This window comes from Jatropha curcas, chromosome 10 (genome assembly GCF_041381405.1).
Source record: "Jatropha curcas cultivar XTBG-Jc1 chromosome 10, XTBG_Jcur_1.0, whole genome shotgun sequence".
Lineage (NCBI taxonomy): Eukaryota > Viridiplantae > Streptophyta > Magnoliopsida > Malpighiales > Euphorbiaceae > Jatropha > Jatropha curcas.
In genome coordinates, this window is record NC_143160.1 from 7,042,031 (window position 1) to 7,059,362 (window position 17,332).

The following is a 17,332-nucleotide window of genomic DNA, read 5'->3' on the forward strand; positions in this document are numbered from 1 at the left end:
CATCCGTATTTAATTAATTTAAATTTACTAAATCCTCTCATTCATCCTTTTTGTTTTCTTGCCTTAATTACCAATGCATATATGGTTAAGTAAAAGTTGAAATATACAATACTAACTAACCTTATCTTGGTAGAATAACATTGAAATCATTTCTAGAATTGTAAAGTTAAAAATGTGAATAGGGAAAGAAAATCTAATTCATCGGAAAATTTAAGGATGTGTTCAGTAATAAGTAGTTTTAGTTAAAACACTAAACATTATTTTTTATAGTTTTCGGTAACATAGCATTTGAATTTGAACTAACTTTTAGAAGTTAAGTTAGCGTTATATAAAAAACTAACTCCTATAGTTTTTAATGTTTTAAAAAAAAACTATTTAAACATCTGCTACCTACTTAAACAATTAAACAATACTAAAAACAGATAATAGTTATTAAAAAAAAGCTAATTTTACTGAACAAGTTATAACTATTTAAATCTTATGATTTTCTCAAACAATAAAATTAAAATTTTGATGTAAATTGTGAAAATACATACTCATGCATAATTCTTCAATCGATTTAATGATAAGGGATTTAAAACTTAAAATCAATCGAAACAGGTAAAAAATATGATAACATTGAATGGGTTGGTGCAATATTTATAGATAAAGTTTAATTTTACATACAATTTATTCATTTTTTTTTAATTTGAATTTAACTGGAGATTAAACTCGCAATCTTATAATTCTAATCCAATCCGACTGAAACAGAACTGATTAATAATTCAAATTATCAGAAGAACATGCAATATTAAGTTTGAACAATAATCAATGTCAAAAAAAAAAAAAAAAAAAAAGTTTGAACAATAATATTAATGTAAGTCAGAAAAGAGGGCTTAATTGGATTTTTTGCATAGACCTACCTAACAGTAGTAGATGAAAGAAATAGACTAAAGAAGTGCAATTTTCTAAAACAAGCTGACCTTCCAAAATTTGGTTATTTTATGCCTTTCAAAGGGACTTCTAATTATGATGGTTTGGTCATATATGCATAAGTAGTTGTATTAGCATGACCAACTTTGCATATATAATTGTTGGGAGAGAAGACTATAAGAAAGAGGAAATTTGGACCCTCAAACATTAAAGTTGCACTAAACTTTATGAGGATAGTGTTATTTTTAAGGGCATGGATTTTTTTTTTTGCACCACATATAAGTCCAATTTGTGATCAAGGTTTTTCTTATTAAAAAAACTCAACCATATCAAGCACTTTAATCTTGTTTTATTCATTGGTTATTAGTAGTAACAACCAAAAATATATTCAAAGAAGTTAGATATAACTTTAAATATTTGAAATTAATTTAATCCTATCCTAAGAAATTATATGGTTGGTATAACAAGTACTACTTTCATCTCATAAAAAAAAAAATGATCATTTTCCTTTATTATTTGTTCCAAATTATCGGCCATTTTCTTTTCTGAAAGCGGAATTGATTTCTTAATTTTCTAATAGAGTTGTGCTAAATGATCTAATTTGGATCTGACGTAATTTTCATTTATATTTTTTATTTATAATATACTTCTGTTCAATATGGCTTATTATCAAAAATTTTCTCATTTTATGGAATAGAAATAAGCCTATTTTTATGGAATGGGGCAATAATATATGTTTTGATTTTCAAAAGATGATACACTTACTACATCCACTAATACTTTATCCATTTTCCCTCTCTAGACCAAAATGAGAACCACGTTTTATCACTAAGTGATCTTGTTTTATTCATTTGGAGGCAAGCAAAATCAAACATGCATTAGGACTCATTAATTAGATAGTTGGAATTTAGGACCCTAAGCACTTTCGCTTATATAAACTACTTTTTGAAGTTGGTGAACCATCTTATCTATATTATTAACTCTAATTACTAAATACTTGTAGGTAAAAAAATTGGTCAGTTGTCTGTTCTTCGAGCTGGTCTCTTGCTTGGAACCTTGGTTTTCGAAGGGTTATTGTTGAATTTGATTGTTTGGAGGTTGTATGGTTAGTCCATTCAGAGTTTTTTCCTTCTCATCCCCATTAGCTGTTCTCATTTTGGATATTTTAGAATTTATTGGCTTGTGATTGAAATTGCACTCTTCATTATATTTTCCGTGGATCTAATTTTGTGGCTGATTATTTAGTTAGGTTGGTTTATTCTATTCTCTCCTCGTTTGTTCTTTTGAGATTCTAATCATGCTTGTTTGTCTTTGATTCTTTAGGCTGATGCTTGCAGCATTGTCTTTTTCAAATAGGTTTTTTTTTTGTTTTCTTTTTATTAAGAACATAATTTTAAGTATAAAAAAAATGAATTATTATCACAAATTAAACAAGAGTAATACAAATTTGTGCAAATTAACTAGTGCATTGTTCTTATATTATATTACCCTTCAGTAAGTTTTTATATTTAAAAGGAGAACAACATTGAAAATGGATTAATTAACATATGTAAATTCAGCAACTTCAATTAACTTAATTATACATTAATTAATTACTAATAACTAGAATTATACCATTGCTTGAGAAAGGTGTAATCAAAACCATAATATTCCAATTAGAAGAGAATTGACATATTTTTTGGGAGCATTAAAAAGTGTAATCCTACTTCACTTTAAAGAACAAATAATTGATGGTACGATCTGATACATAATTTATTAATTCAAATCATGTTGCTGCTAATCCAAACACTGTCTTAATTATATGAAGGGAATCCTTAATCTATATGGAACTTATTAATTATTTGAAAATCCTTAAGATGTTTAATTAGTACATTTAATTAAACAATTAATCATGTTTTTTTATTTTGTTATTATGTGTAAAGTGGGTTTCAGGTGAAACATTTTAATAATTTAGACAACAATATTATTATTATTATCAATTTAAATTTCTAATATATCCATTCCTTTGTGGATATCATTTCACACTCTTTTTAATGCAATTAAAGTATTTTCTTTTTTTTTCTCTAGAATTTAATTAATCTTCAAGGGTCCATTAGATAGTTTACTTATTTGCTTTTTAATAATAATAAAAAAATTTTTTGTCACATCTATTTCAATAATTGTGCATTTGTAATAAAATTTTATTTATTGAAAGCAATACTAGTACTTCCTTGGAGTGGATTATGTTAGAGATTAATAAAATTATGTGGACCGCATGTGTACACATTCTAGGGTACAACAACTTTCACTTTTGATGTGGCTAAATTTGTTCTCAAAAGGATAATAGATAGATAGTCCTAAAGAGAGTACCCAAATAATTTAAATACTTAATGTCCTTTCCCTCATAAAATAAAATAATTCTGAGGGTAAGGTACATTAAAGATTGGAATTTTTTTTTTTTTAATATTAGAAGAAGGGGATTCGTAATCTGAATCTATTGTCTAATCATAGATACACTTACTATTAAACTATATGTTGTGTGCATTAGAGATTGGAATTTGGAAAGGAAGGATTATGTATCGGGCCAAATAGTCCCTTCACAAGGGTTAAGCCTATCCCAAAATGAAGGAAGGGCTTCAACTTCAAATTTTTAACCCTAAGTAGAGCTAAGAAGATTTGGATTGAGAATGGATATTTCAAAATTGAAAAAATTGTATATACTTAAATGGATTTTTAAACGAATTTACGAAGGATTTGGGTATAAGTAATTTTAAAATTGGTGGATATTTGTCCCTTCCATCCTTTAATAAATGCGTTATGTGAATGTTAGGTTCCAATAATATCTATTAAAAAAAATTTCCCTCTCTCGATGCTCAAAAATAGCTTAAAATACAATTATATGTTAATTAGGTTTAGCTTATTAATTTACAATCTTTTCTAGAAAATATGAGGGTTTTGAATTTGAATTTTCCTATTACCTAATGAGTTCTCCAATCCTATAATGGGATTAGAAACGAAAGTTGGGTTATCCCATTATATAGCCCAAAATGCACCACCTACTAGAAGACCCATTGAAGTAAACTACTTGACCCAATTACGAAAAACCACTGTTAGATGTGAAGAAGGCTGAAAGCCCATAGAAGAAGCCCACTGTATCATAACATTATCATCACTTTAGGCTTGGACTCGAAGGCCCATACAGATTAAGCGCACTCTTCCTCTCCGAATCACTCTCTATGCAGAGAGGCATCTAGGTTTCCAATTTTCACCATTTCAGGGTTTTTGAGTTTTTTTCTCCTGTGTTCCTAAAGAAAATTGAAAATGCCTCCTTTATACTCTCTGCAGCTTCGTCGTCTCCTCCACCATTATTGCATCTCGCCTCCTCCTCCGCTATCATCCCTCACTCAGCCCAACTTTTCTTCCCATTTTGCCCCCACCAATCTCCACAAATTTCCATTATTGCCATTCTCTCTCTGTAAACCCTTCTCCTCTCAAACCCTAAAACCTAACAATGACCCAGATCCCATTGCTCAATCTCTATCTGCAGAGCTCGTCAAAAGCCCTGACACTGATTCCCTCGCAATTTCTCAAAGACTCAACCTCAATTTCTCTCACATCGCCAACTCTATAACCCCTTCACTGGTTTTGCAGACGCTCAATCTCTCTCCTGAAGCTGGTCGTACTGTTCTAGGGTTTCACCAGTGGTTAGTCACGGCTGCTTGTTTTAAGCACACAGATGAAACGATATCGTTTTTTGTCGATTACTTTGGTCGAAGGAAGGATTTCCAATCAACCCATGAGCTTCTTCTTTATGGGAAGAGTGTTATTGGTTCTAAAAGTTTGGAATCTGTAGTTGATAGACTTATATGGGCAGGGAGACCCACAAAGGTTGTTGGGTTTTTCGATAGAATGGAGAAAGATTATGGGTTTAAGCGAGATAGAGAGTCCCTTACATTAATAGTGAAGAAGTTGTGTGATAATGGGTATGCGAGTTATGCAGAAAAAATGGTAAAAAGCTTGGCTAATGAGATTTTCCCTGATGAGATTATTTGTGATTTGTTGATTAAAGGTTGGTGTGTTGATGGGAAACTTGAGGAAGCGAAAAGGTTGGCTGGGGAGATGTATCGGGGTGGCTTTGAGATTGGTCCAATAGCTTATAATGCAATTCTCGATTGTGTTTGCAAAATTTGTAGGTTAAAAGAGCCTTTTAGATTACATTCTGAAGCAGAGAAGGTATTAGTGGAAATGGACACTCGAGGGGTTCCAAGAAATGTGGAGACTTTTAATGTATTAATCAATAATCTGTGTAAGATTAGGAAAACTCAGGATGCCTTGAATTTGTTTTATAGGATGAGGGAATGGGGGTGTGATCCTGATGACACTACGTTTCTTGTTTTGATTAGGAGTTTGTATCAGGCGGCCAGAATTGGAGAAGGCGATGAGATGATTGATAGAATGAAGAGTGCTGGTTATGGGGATAAGCTTGATAAGAAAGCTTATTATAGCTTTTTGAAAATTTTGTGTGGTATTGAGAGGCTTGAGCATGCTATGAGTGTATTTGAGATGATGAAGGCAGATGGATGTAAACCTGGGATAAAGACTTATGACTTGTTGATGGGGAAGTGGTGTGCTCATAATCGGCTTGATAAAGCAAATGCTCTTTTTAATGAAGCTTTGAGTAATGGGGTGACAGTCACACCCAAAGAGTACAGGGTGGAAGCAAGGTTTTTGAAGAAGCCGGAGGCGGCTGCGAAGAAAGGGAAAAAGAGAGAGACATTGCCTGAGAAAACGGCAAGGAAGAGGAGGCGTCTGAAGCAGATAAGACTTAGTTTTGTGAAGAAACCAAAGAACATGATGCGTCGAGCCTTCTGATCACCTAGTGGGATTGTCAAGTGTATGTCAGTCTGCGTATTGAACTGCAGTGATTTCTTTTTGTTAGTGAAATTGTGTTTCAATTTCCTTGTTTCAAGTTTATGTTGGGAAAACCAGGAGTAAGAAGTAAGATTTTTGTTTTTTTTTTTTTTTTTTTAAAAAAAAGAAAATCTCAGGCATACATGTACTTCAAATAACATGAGCATATTATTTTAATTGAAATTAAATCATCTAATTTACATGTGAACTATTAGTACTCTAATCCAGCGAAAGTTGCTTGGTTTCTTAAATGTTAGTATCATGCTCCTTGACTAGTTATGAGTTATTATGAGCTTAATTTTGTATATGTTTGACGCAACTTCGCCCGTAGTGTGTGTGTGTGTTGTTGGATGGAACTAAAACTTAGAAATGAGTAAATTGGTTGTAAATATAAGGGCCAATAGTTAATACGGCCAAACCTCATAAACTTAAAAATTTTTTTCGAGGGATACCATACTCTATTTCGACCAATAAGAGGAATACGTTGTTCAATTCAATTTTGTTATAATTGATTAATGATAACAAAGTATGATATGATGGTGTAGAGATGACATAAAACAAACAGTTTTATAATATAGGCTTAAAAAATAATAGTCGTGTACAGTGATAAAAGCAATGTAAAATACATATTATAAAACTGCATCAAATTCTCAGCAAATTGGCCACATAAAAAAATTTGAAAAAAATTTGTTCCTAGATCTGCATATAAGCCTCAACTATCCCATGCCGTGTGCTTAAGCTTTACAGAAGATTTTGTGGAAAGCTCTGATCCAGCTATTTCCATTCATTCAGAGAGTTTCCTTCCAGAACCGTACCGATCTGTCAGTTCCACAAGAAATAAAAGCTGCTTCTGTTGGCGAGTGCTCAATCCAACGGGGTGCACCATTATGGTTCGACACCCACTTTGCCACTCTCTCTGCTGTTAGAGCATCCCAGATAACAATCTGCATTCATCACTCATTGATAAGAATCCGAGAAAAAAAAAAACAATATGATATGATAGCATAGCACTGCAAGTAAGGAAGCAAAGTAAACCTCATTGCTTGCTTCATCTATGGACAATACAAATTCTTCAGTGTCGTTGAAAACAGCCTGCGCAGAAACAGATTGAAACATTCAATATTTTGGCAAGAAAGTCCATAAATGTTTTAAGCAATAAATTTGGAACTTTCTACTGAAAAATATACTTTGAGAGTAAGAGTCAGAAATTTGTGTACTGGGGAAAAACTTGTTTCAACAGTTCTAACTGAGAAAATAGTAACAGAGGGATCTTGTTATTTGACTTGGTGAACATATTCAAATTCTCATGTATTGAAGGAACAAATGTATTTTCAACCAAGTTTTACAAATTCATCTTCTGAACACACACATACGGATAATAATAAAAAATCATATTTTCTATCAAGAATATCAAAGAATTGCATGCTTTACACAGGAACAGCAAATGCAACCAACATTTCTGAAAATCAGATCTGCTAAATGCTTCCTTCCTATTTGCAAACTGAGTACTAGCCAAATATGTGACATTACTGCACACAAACTACAATTCTCTTCTCCTGCGTTCATAAAATGTCTCCTATAGTTTTGCTATCAATTACACAGAATATATGAATTCACAATGTATAAGTGTCAATTTGAACTGGTGCCCTTCCTATATAGTGAGATTAAAAAGGGGAAATGCAAAACCGTCTAATTGCAATTTCTGGAAGAAAAATCAGCATACCTGGCACCTCAGTTGTGTATGTGTAGCTCCTAGATATTGTTTGACCAATCTCCCACTGCCAACCTCCCAAAGCTTAACAGTAGAGTCCTTCCCACAAGAGAGAACAAACCTAGACAAAGCAATCATTCTCAGTCAAGTCATAAATCCATCTTGAGGCACAATGCCAAGTCCAAAGAGTGAAGTCGTGTTTGATGTCTTAATACGTTAGTTGTGCGGCAAACTAAAGACAACAAAAGATCGATTGAAAAAGAACAAAACAAAAGAGAACAGGAAGATTGTTAGAAAACCTCATGCTTTTTATTCAGACTCGTTATACATTGCATCCCAAGACTACTTTGTTAACATTTTAAGGAAGTACTAGTTCACGCTCACTTCGAGAATTGCATCCTAATGCAAGGGATCTCATTTTATTTTCTCCCTCCATATTTCCCATTTTGATATGTTCTTTTTATTGTAGATTGTCCATTTAAGGAACTAAGCTAATGCAAAACCAAACGGAATGGAAGAAATGGATCCATGTAGCTGACTCCAACTAGCATGGCATAAAGTGCTTAGTTGTGGTATCTATGAAGGAATTAAGCTTGCAAGCCCTCCAGAGCACTAAGGATCAAAACATACATGCATGCACAGATTCATATGTACATGTAATTATTGTACAACAGCATATCTACCGTTGATCCTTTGTAAAACTTGCACTGGTGGCCTCTGCTGTTCCGTGTGCACCATCTATAGATCGCACACAATTTGCATTTACCCCATCCCACAACCGCACAGCACCATCTTTAGATGCTGTTACATACACGCCACCTGTAGATGAATACCTCACCTGCATAACCAAGAACACATAATGATCAACTTAATTTCCCTTAATTCATCTGATTCATGTGGATGTTAGATCAAATAAAACAAAAAAGGTACAACGTCAACCATGCCTGATTAATGGCTCCATTAGTTCCAATTTCTGGGGCATTAACAGTAGAAGATAGATAACACTGAAATGTATTGACATCATACAGGTGTGCAATCTGATGATCAGTTCCTACAATTTTTTAGGTCCAGCCTTATCAGTAGTCCAATCAAGCAAGGGTGTTAAACTTTCATCAATTAACTCTTGAATGAAAGTCGGAACACTAATTAAGGAGGAAAAATATAAGTTATCTAGTCAAAAAGTTAAAATGAACAGACAAAGATAACTGTTAAGCAGCATAATCCATATGGTGAGACTGAACTCAGCAGTAACAATCTGAAACAACCATGCACAACCTTCCCTCAGACCTTAAACTCTTCTTGAGTTCTTATTCCAAGTTCAGTTGTAAACTCATTATAAAGAAATAGAGTGGTGTAACATTCATGAACCCCTGTGAGTGGTCAAAAAGATATAAGACATAAGAAAATATATTGACAGAATCCTTTTTGAGAATGTTATAAATAATTAATAATATGAAAGGAGAGGAGAGTCAAGATAGTGAGGAAACAAAAGTTTACATGGTTCAGCCAAATGGTCTTCACAAATGGACACTAATCCCAAGGCTACACAGTATTGCTGAAAATTCTGTACAAGTACATTTCATACACAATCCCATAAACTAAAGAAACATAATTCCTCAAATTAGGGGTACATGGTTCTTCAAATTATGAATACACGATCCCACATTTTATTCCAAAAGAGAAAATTTAAACATTCCCTTACTCGAGTTAATTTTAGATAAATAAGCATCATCTAGCAATAGAAATAAAAAGATTATTTACTCTTATGTAATATTTTTATAAGGTCGCATACACTAAAGAGCGTGTTGCTAACCCTTACCAAGGAATGCCACAAGATACAAGTTTACTCAAAATTCATTCTTATTTACTATGCATAGTATAACTGCATAAAGGAACTTCTGAGCAGTACAAGACGAGATAAATCGAAGATATATGAAGGAGTTAGTAGCTTGGAAATTGTACAGATCAATTGCCTTAGAAAGTTCATGGTGAAAGAGATCTACTGATTTCTTGTAATATTTAGATGAAATAGAAAACAAATCATAAAATCCAAAATCAAATATGTTTGAAAAATAAAATATATGAAAATTATGGAATTACCTGCAAGAAGGAAATCCCCAGAAGGATGGAAAGTCACAGACCTAACGTTGTGAGTATCCTGTGTCATTATACAAACTCACAGCAATGCATCAATGTGTTTTTGAGACATCAATCCACCAGAAAACTTAAGAACCTTGCTTGGGTCAATAACAAAATGAAGACAAAAGACCTGGATAACTCTGAATGCTCTCTTTGCAGTAGCTTTGGAAAAGTCAAAGAATCTGAAAAGAATAAATAAGCATTGTGTAAGGCGCAAGTTCAATCTGAGGTCAGTAACAGCTCAAGTCGGCAATGTTTAGCATACATATAATGAATTTATATGTATAGATGTGCATGCATAGATGAAGAGAACTTCTGGTTGAGTGAAGGTGTCATACTTTATTGTGTGGTCCTTGGCTCCTGATATAAGAATAGTACTCTGAGGGTGGAAGTCCAAATCATTTATTGGCTGCAATTATATTGACAAGACATTAGATGACATGGGACTGAATCCAAGAGGATTTTAACCAGGAGAAAATATACAAGTAGGGAATATTATGGCCAAGTTGTAATTCCAGTTTAAAGATATAAATTTCAGACAAAACTTATAGTGCTGTGTCATGACCATTCCTTGAGCTCAATAAAGGCAATCTAGAACAAATTCTGAGCCTTGAAATACACTACACAAATAATGGACCAACATAATGCTTAATGGGAAAGATGTGTAAATTCAGAAAAAGCAAATGATTGGTGCTGAGGATTTGAAGCCATATAACTTAGATTTGGAGGTCAGTTGAATGTAATAGTGATTGCTTTAATGCAGCATATGGTGGATGAAACACAAGGTAATCACTCATGGTCAAAATACTTGTATATGATCATAAAATGTCCTTATGACAGGTCGGACGGGACCATCCCTTGCATCTGACAGCAGCATCTGCTTGATTTTTGAAATCTGCACAAAGGACAAGTGCTTTGGATGTATGTAAGATTATCATTGAAAATAAACTGCATAACCAAAATTGGGGAAAAATCAACACCTCAAATAGCTTAATTGATGTGTCTGCACTTCCAGTAGCAACAAACCTTCCATCAGGACTAAATCTTGCACATCTCGCAATATTCTAGAAAACTTAAACCATCAGTTTGCTAAAATTATGACTTGAATATTCTCAGCCACACTGCTCTACTGCAGAGAAGATGCAGAATTTTTTTGTTCCCCCTCTAATCATACCTTGTGCTCAGAAAGATGCCGTGTCTCATGCTTCGGAAAATTTTTTGATGAGCCTTTTGTGTCCTGCAAGGCACTGATTGGACAGGAGAGGATATGAACTCCTTGGGGTTAATTGCAGGTATAACAACTTTTTAATCAACAAGGTCAAAGAAACACTCAAGTTCCTCAGTAAGAAAGCAATGGCCAAATTTTTAATCCTGAATAGAACAATTAGGCCAGGTCAAATGGCTAAAATGTAAATTACCTAAAATCAATGGAAGCAACACGGTGAGCTGGGATTGAACCGTAAGCTGCAGGTACCAGCGTGCCCAAATCATACATTGGAGTGGAAGTAATCCCTCTTAACATCTCATCCTTTTCTGCTGCAAGACCCTGTTGTCATCTTAGTATCCAAAATTTCCACTTCCTTCTTTATCCAATTACCATGTAAAATTTAATTAAAAACACAGAAAGGAGAAAAAAAATTGTAAGTAAGAACCTTAGCAACCAGCTCAAGAAGCTTATTAGGCGGAGCCTCCACATTCAATGGTGTCATTGTGGCTGATGCAACTGCACTTGCAGCCTAAATAATATAGGTTTTCATTAAATTCTCTATAAATCACAACATAAATTCAATAAATCACACGTCTTAGTACTACTTTGTGAATATTTTATTGCTAATCAACTGAAGAACAATGCAAAAATACAAATTTAAAACCCTAATCTTTCTTTCAGCTAAGAATTTGCAGTTATGACAAAACTAAGGATCAAAAATTCCATCAGACTATGTCAAGAGTTGCAATGCTAACTGAAATAAGAAGGAGCAAAAATTCATACACACCTATGCTCTTTCACCTATGCTCTTTCTAAAAACTTCTAGGCAAGCAAACAGGGAGAAAAATGTTACCTGTGTAAGACTGTTGTCGCGAAGATGAGCAACTATGAGGGAATTGATCTGTCGACGGAGCTTGCCATCTTGCAGTGTCTGCTCCAAGCTACTATTTTCCATTTTTTTTTAAATTTTCTTTTTCAAAGAGTTTCCCGCTTCTATTTCGCAGCAAATCGCTTAAACACCTAAAACCCTAATTAAAGAAGGGAAATGAACTTGCAGAACCTCAAAATTAGGAAATTTCCAGCTTCTGCTCGCGATGGAAAAGTTTCCGTCTTATTTACAGTCGAGACGCAAAATTTTTCCTGTCGTATCGTCCCCATAATTGTCTCCTCCCTCCCCTCAATAATAATGAAAACGATAATTTTAAATAACTTTTTTATTCTTAAAAGCAACAATAATTTCAAATTTTACTTTTTAATAATTATTTGTCAAAAGTGTTTAATTGTTGAAATTCGATATTTGCAAAAAATAAATAAATAAATAAATAAATAAATATATATATATATATATATATATATATATATATTAAAAAAATTTAATATCATACTTGAGTAGAGATAAAAATTTTCTAAAAATGTATAATAATCAAAGATCTTATCTTCTTAACATTATTATATTTTTAAAAAGTATAATATCATTTTCTATATAAATTCACTTTCTAGATGAAATTCACATATTTAAGAATTAAATTTTCTATATATATATATATGTGTGTGAAATTCTTACATCAACTAAATAAAAAACTCGAATTAATTTGTGAGCAAGTTTAATTTATTTTTTTTAATTACTGATAATGACTCATAAAAAGAACATATTATTTATGGGGAAAAATAAAAATATTTTGAATGAAAGGGGGAAAAGAATAATTAATACAATCTTTAATTTGTACTGAAGAAGAAGAATACAGCTGTTATTTGGAATTAAAAGTGCAGGCAGCTCAAGTTATCTTGTTTGGTGAGTCATACATAATTTATTATTACCCTAAATGATTAAAAAATCTCAATTTTTACCCTTCTTATAATCTTATAAACTTTTTTAATTTAACCACCGATATTTTATATTTTATTTATCACAATAAATATTTCAATTAACAATGCTATTAAAACTAATTAGTACACATTAATTACTGCTATTGAAAATTAAGTCTATTTATGAATAAAAAAACTTGAATTTTCTCTAATTAAATTTTAAATTTCTATATCATGTAACCTTAACCGATCAATCAAAAAATTAGAGCTCTTGATTTGAATTTTCTAACTAATTTAATAAATGATATTCATCGAACAGTATGTAATATTATTTTGATATTCATCTTTAATGAATAAAAATAAAAATAAATAATTAATATTTCAATAAGTATTAGTGCTTCAATTGTTTAAATAGAATTGACACATCCAAATATTTGGTAGATTGATGACTTGAATTAATATGATGTGAAATCAAATAATTGACTAAGAAAATTTAAGCAAATTATTATAATAATTAAATAAATAATTAGGTGGTTACAGCAAGATTTAGACAACAAACGAAGAACACAAAATCATTTGCCTATCAGGACATTGTCTTATTATCTCCACCGACAGTGAGGGAGAGGGTGCTTTGGTCCAATTCCAAGCCCATTCTTGTCGGTAATTGCACTTGTTTTTTCTATTATTTTTTATTTTTATTTTTTTACTTTTTTTAAAAAGCTTTTTATTCTTTATTCTGTAATCCGACTTGCTTCCACATCAATTATTTTGGTCTTATGCCATTATTGTCCCTAGCCACTCTTTCAGTATTCTTTTTTCAATGAAAATATTGTATTTTTTTCACCCATATTTTATTTAAATATAAAATTAATCTCATTTTGTAATTTATAATTGTTCTGTTTTTATAAGTATGTTATTAACTCTGCTATAGAAATCACATGTGCAAAAATAAAATTAAAGAAAAATAATTTTAATAAAAATAGAAGAAAAATATTTTTTATTTGTTTAATAATTAAAAGATATAATCCAAATGAGCAGTTTAAGAAATATTTATCTATTTTTTCTATAAAATTATAAGGCCAAAAAGTTTTCACGCAAGTGCTTAAAAATTAAAAATCTCTGCAGGCCTATTTTAGTAATTTAACATGGATGCCGCAAGGCCAACAAACAGTTGAAGCACATTAACTGACTTCTTTTGTAGGGTAAAGATTTATTAAAAATTATACAGTGGCTTTATAAGTCTATTTGACAGCTTGAGCTCAGAAGAGCTTTCTTTTCTTCCCATGTGAGAAGAAAGTCCACAAATTCCATGTCAATAGCTCTCTCTTTCTCTCTTGTGCAGATCTTGAGCTAACCCATAAACATAAACATCAGATTTAACCACAAATCAACATTTTTCAATGGAGTCACACTTCTCTTTACTCACTGGATCTGTTACTAAGCTCAGCTCCTTTACCATTTTCCTTGTCTTCTTGCTTTCTTGCTGTACTTTCACTCCTATAGGTCAGTCTGTTTTACTTTCCATGTATTTATATTTTGTTTTGAAATTCTTTTCTTATTTTGTGAATTCGGTTTTGCTTGGTTACCAGAAAGGTTATCTCACTTTCACTGATCCCGACTGTTTAAGAAGGAGACGTGTGTTGGAGATTTGATTGTTGAAATTTAATAATTTGTATGTTTAGATTCTAATTTGGTGAAATAAAAAACTGGGTTTCTATTAATAGTTAGAAAGTTAAGATCTTGGGTCTATATAAGCATACAAAATTTAAAATGGTAATATGGGTTACTATTGGATACTTTGTTATCTTTTTATTTAGTTAATGTTTAGATTTATTTGTGATATTGACCGCTTAGTCACTGGTATTGTTTTTCGCTTAATAATTAGCTGTACAGTATGAGAATCTTGGAAAATTATAATTAAAGTTTTCATCTTTGGTTGATTTATATATTTGCAGAAGCCTATGACGCTCTTGATCCAAATGGGAATATCACTATCAAATGGGATGTGATAAGCTGGACTCCAGATGGCTATGTTGTAAGTATTAGTAAATGATTCAGTTTTATGTACATATTCTCATTGACTTGCTCTATGCATGTGAAATGTTGGAGTGCGATTCAAATCCAGTTGTAAATTTTCCCAAAGTATGTTGAAATAATTTACCTATGAGTTCCGAGTTTACTTCCTTACAAGCTTTGATGTTTTTTTAGTTCCATCGAATCAAGTTGAGGAATCTCATTAAATCAAAATAAGATGTCAACATGTTTTCTCCCTTAGTATGATATAATAAAGACTTTCTTACTTTAACATTTTCTAAATTACTTTTGAAAATCTTCTATGGATTAGTAGAATTCAATATGGAATTCCAAAGGTGATTGTTTTCGATCCCTTGAAGTTCCCAACTTAAATACTGAATTTTCTAATGTGTAATGTCCTTTTCACTTGTGTTTGACAGGCAGTTGTGACGATGTATAACTTCCAGCAATATCGCCACATTCAAGCTCCAGGTTGGACATTAGGTTGGACATGGGCGAAAAAGGAAGTAATCTGGAGCATGGTGGGAGGCCAAACCACAGAGCAAGGGGATTGTTCAAAATACAAAGGAAACGTTCCTCATTGCTGTAAGAAGGATCCAACTGTTGTGGATTTATTGCCCGGAACTCCCTACAATCAGCAGATTGCAAATTGCTGTAAAGGAGGGGTATTAAATTCATGGGCACAGGACCCTGCTACGGCAGTAAGCTCTTTTCAAGTTAGTGTAGGTGCTGCTGGAACCTCTAACAAAACAGTTAGATTGCCAAAGAACTTCACCTTGAAAGCACCAGGGCCTGGATACACTTGTGGGCCGGCAAAGATTGTGAGACCGACCAAATTTATCTCGAGTGATAAAAGGAGATCCACTCAAGCTTTGAGTAAGTTATAAGCTAATGTTTCAAACAATTTAGAGGTTCATTAACATAATTTTTTTTTCTAGACTGGATTGAATAACCAACCTGCTAATCTAATACGGACATTTTGAGCCTGTGATGGTGGTTAATTGGCACCAGGAATATCCTCATAAATTAATTTGCTTGCATTTGTATAATTTATCTTTCACCAAGAAATAACTTCATGTTGTTATACTGAAATTTTTATGGACCAAAGATTGAATTAGTGTAATCAATACCAATATTTACCGTCCTCAGTATATGTGTAATATGATTTTCATTATGGCCTAACAACTTTCTGGGTTTATCTAACGTTAGTTGCATATCATGGCAGTGACCTGGAATGTTACTTGTACATATTCACAATTCCTGGCTCAGAAGACACCCACCTGTTGCGTTTCTTTGTCCTCCTTCTATAATGAAACAATAGTAAGCTGTCCAACTTGTGCTTGTGGATGTCAAAACAGCACCACAGGAGCTGGGGCTGGGACCTGTGTGAAGTAAGTTTTATTATTTTTTTGCTTTATGCTTATGTTACCTTCCCTCTCTAGAATTTTTAGACATGGTTATGGTGAGATTGACCTAACTCTTTTCTTCTCATTTGTTGTCCTCACAGTCCTGATTCTCCGCATTTAGCATCCGTGGTTAGTCCAACCAAAAATGACAATACACCTTTAGTGCAATGTACCAGCCATATGTGTCCAATTCGAGTACATTGGCATGTTAAGCTCAATTACAAGGAATACTGGCGGGTGAAGGTCACAGTCACAAATTTCAATTATCGAATGAACTACACCCAATGGAATCTAGTTGTGCAACATCCCAATTTTGATAACCTCACTCAGATTTTCAGCTTTCATTATAAACCACTAACTCCTTATGATGGATTAAGTAAGTTATATCTTGCAAGAATTTGTCTCTCTGCCTCTGTTGCTATCATTTTTGTGTCTAATATGAATTCTGGGAAATGAAATTATGTTTGCAGATGATACAGCTATGTTATGGGGAGTTCAGTTCTACAATGATTTTCTCTCACAAGCTGGTCCTCTAGGGAATGTACAATCAGAGCTGCTATTCCGAAAGGACAAATCAACTTTCACTTTTGAAAAGGGATGGGCTTTCCCTAGGAGGGTTTATTTTAACGGTGATAATTGTGTCATGCCCCCTCCGGATGCCTACCCATGGTTACCAAATGATGGTTCCCGTCAACTTGTCTCTCTGTTTCGTCCTATCATGACATTCTTGGTTTATATTGTCATCATTTCCGCTTGTGTGTGACAAAGCATTTGAGGCAAACGACTAAAGCTAAATGTTCTAACAAGCTGTACTGGCTCTGGTATGACCTACCTTGGAACATAAAAGAAGCTGGTTTGTGTGATCAAACGTGACAAGTGCTGCAAGTTATGCAACACTCGGTGCTCCAAGAGAAACATAGCTTGTTATACGGGTATAGGCAGTGGTGTACTCAGTTTATGAATTGGCAATTAGAATTCTTTTTTTTTTTCCTACAATTTTTGTCGGGTGATAGCTGTTATTCTATATGTTCTTTTATTTGATAAAGTAAAACTGTACTTATGTTTATGGTTATTTATGATAAACGCTTAAAATATTTGTCTGTAGTATATTCACAGCATGTGTTCTTATTGTAATAAGAATTTACAATTGATTAATGCATTTATTCCTATCAATATGTTTGTCTGCAGATTTATTTTCTTTACTTCTATGGCTGATGCTACAAAAAC

At 32.7% G+C, this 17,332-nt stretch overlaps 3 protein-coding genes across 6 annotated transcripts; 2 read left to right on the top strand and 1 right to left on the bottom strand.

The window, feature by feature from the left end:
• The first annotated feature begins 4,105 nt into the window (after window positions 1-4,105).
• PNM1 (Pentatricopeptide repeat (PPR) superfamily protein) lies at window positions 4,106-6,010 on the top strand. The gene has a single exon (XM_012225019.4). It carries the CDS (start codon window positions 4,213-4,215, stop codon window positions 5,761-5,763), a length of 1,551 nt encoding a protein of 516 aa, XP_012080409.1. The 5' UTR covers window positions 4,106-4,212; the 3' UTR covers window positions 5,764-6,010.
• Window positions 6,011-6,350: 340 nt separating this feature from the next.
• LOC105640652 (Transducin/WD40 repeat-like superfamily protein) lies at window positions 6,351-12,040 on the bottom strand. Of its 4 annotated transcripts, none has more exons than XM_012225021.4 (14): window positions 11,713-12,040; window positions 11,305-11,388; window positions 11,071-11,198; window positions 10,827-10,899; window positions 10,633-10,716; window positions 10,461-10,547; window positions 9,991-10,061; window positions 9,783-9,834; window positions 9,614-9,671; window positions 8,458-8,564; window positions 8,197-8,351; window positions 7,526-7,634; window positions 6,838-6,894; window positions 6,351-6,746 (listed from the first exon to the last, which is right to left on the bottom strand). In XM_012225021.4, the coding sequence occupies exons 1-14, from the start codon at window positions 11,812-11,814 to the stop codon at window positions 6,591-6,593; spliced, it is 1,323 nt and encodes a 440-aa protein (XP_012080411.1). In that variant the 5' UTR covers window positions 11,815-12,040; the 3' UTR covers window positions 6,351-6,590. The 4 variants fall into 4 exon arrangements, with proteins under 4 accessions (XP_012080411.1, XP_012080412.1, XP_020537454.1 ...); XM_012225022.4 differs by having other exon boundaries at window positions 11,071-11,185; window positions 11,713-11,769; XM_020681795.3 differs by having other exon boundaries at window positions 11,071-11,188; window positions 11,713-11,769.
• A 1,827-nt stretch (window positions 12,041-13,867) lies between these two features.
• On the top strand, window positions 13,868-17,278 carry LOC105640654 (protein COBRA). The gene is made up of 6 exons (XM_012225024.3): window positions 13,868-14,168; window positions 14,621-14,700; window positions 15,119-15,575; window positions 15,925-16,090; window positions 16,207-16,481; window positions 16,576-17,278. Exons 1-6 carry the CDS (start codon window positions 14,066-14,068, stop codon window positions 16,866-16,868), a joined length of 1,374 nt encoding a protein of 457 aa, XP_012080414.1. The 5' UTR covers window positions 13,868-14,065; the 3' UTR covers window positions 16,869-17,278.
• The last annotated feature ends 54 nt before the right edge of the window (window positions 17,279-17,332 follow it).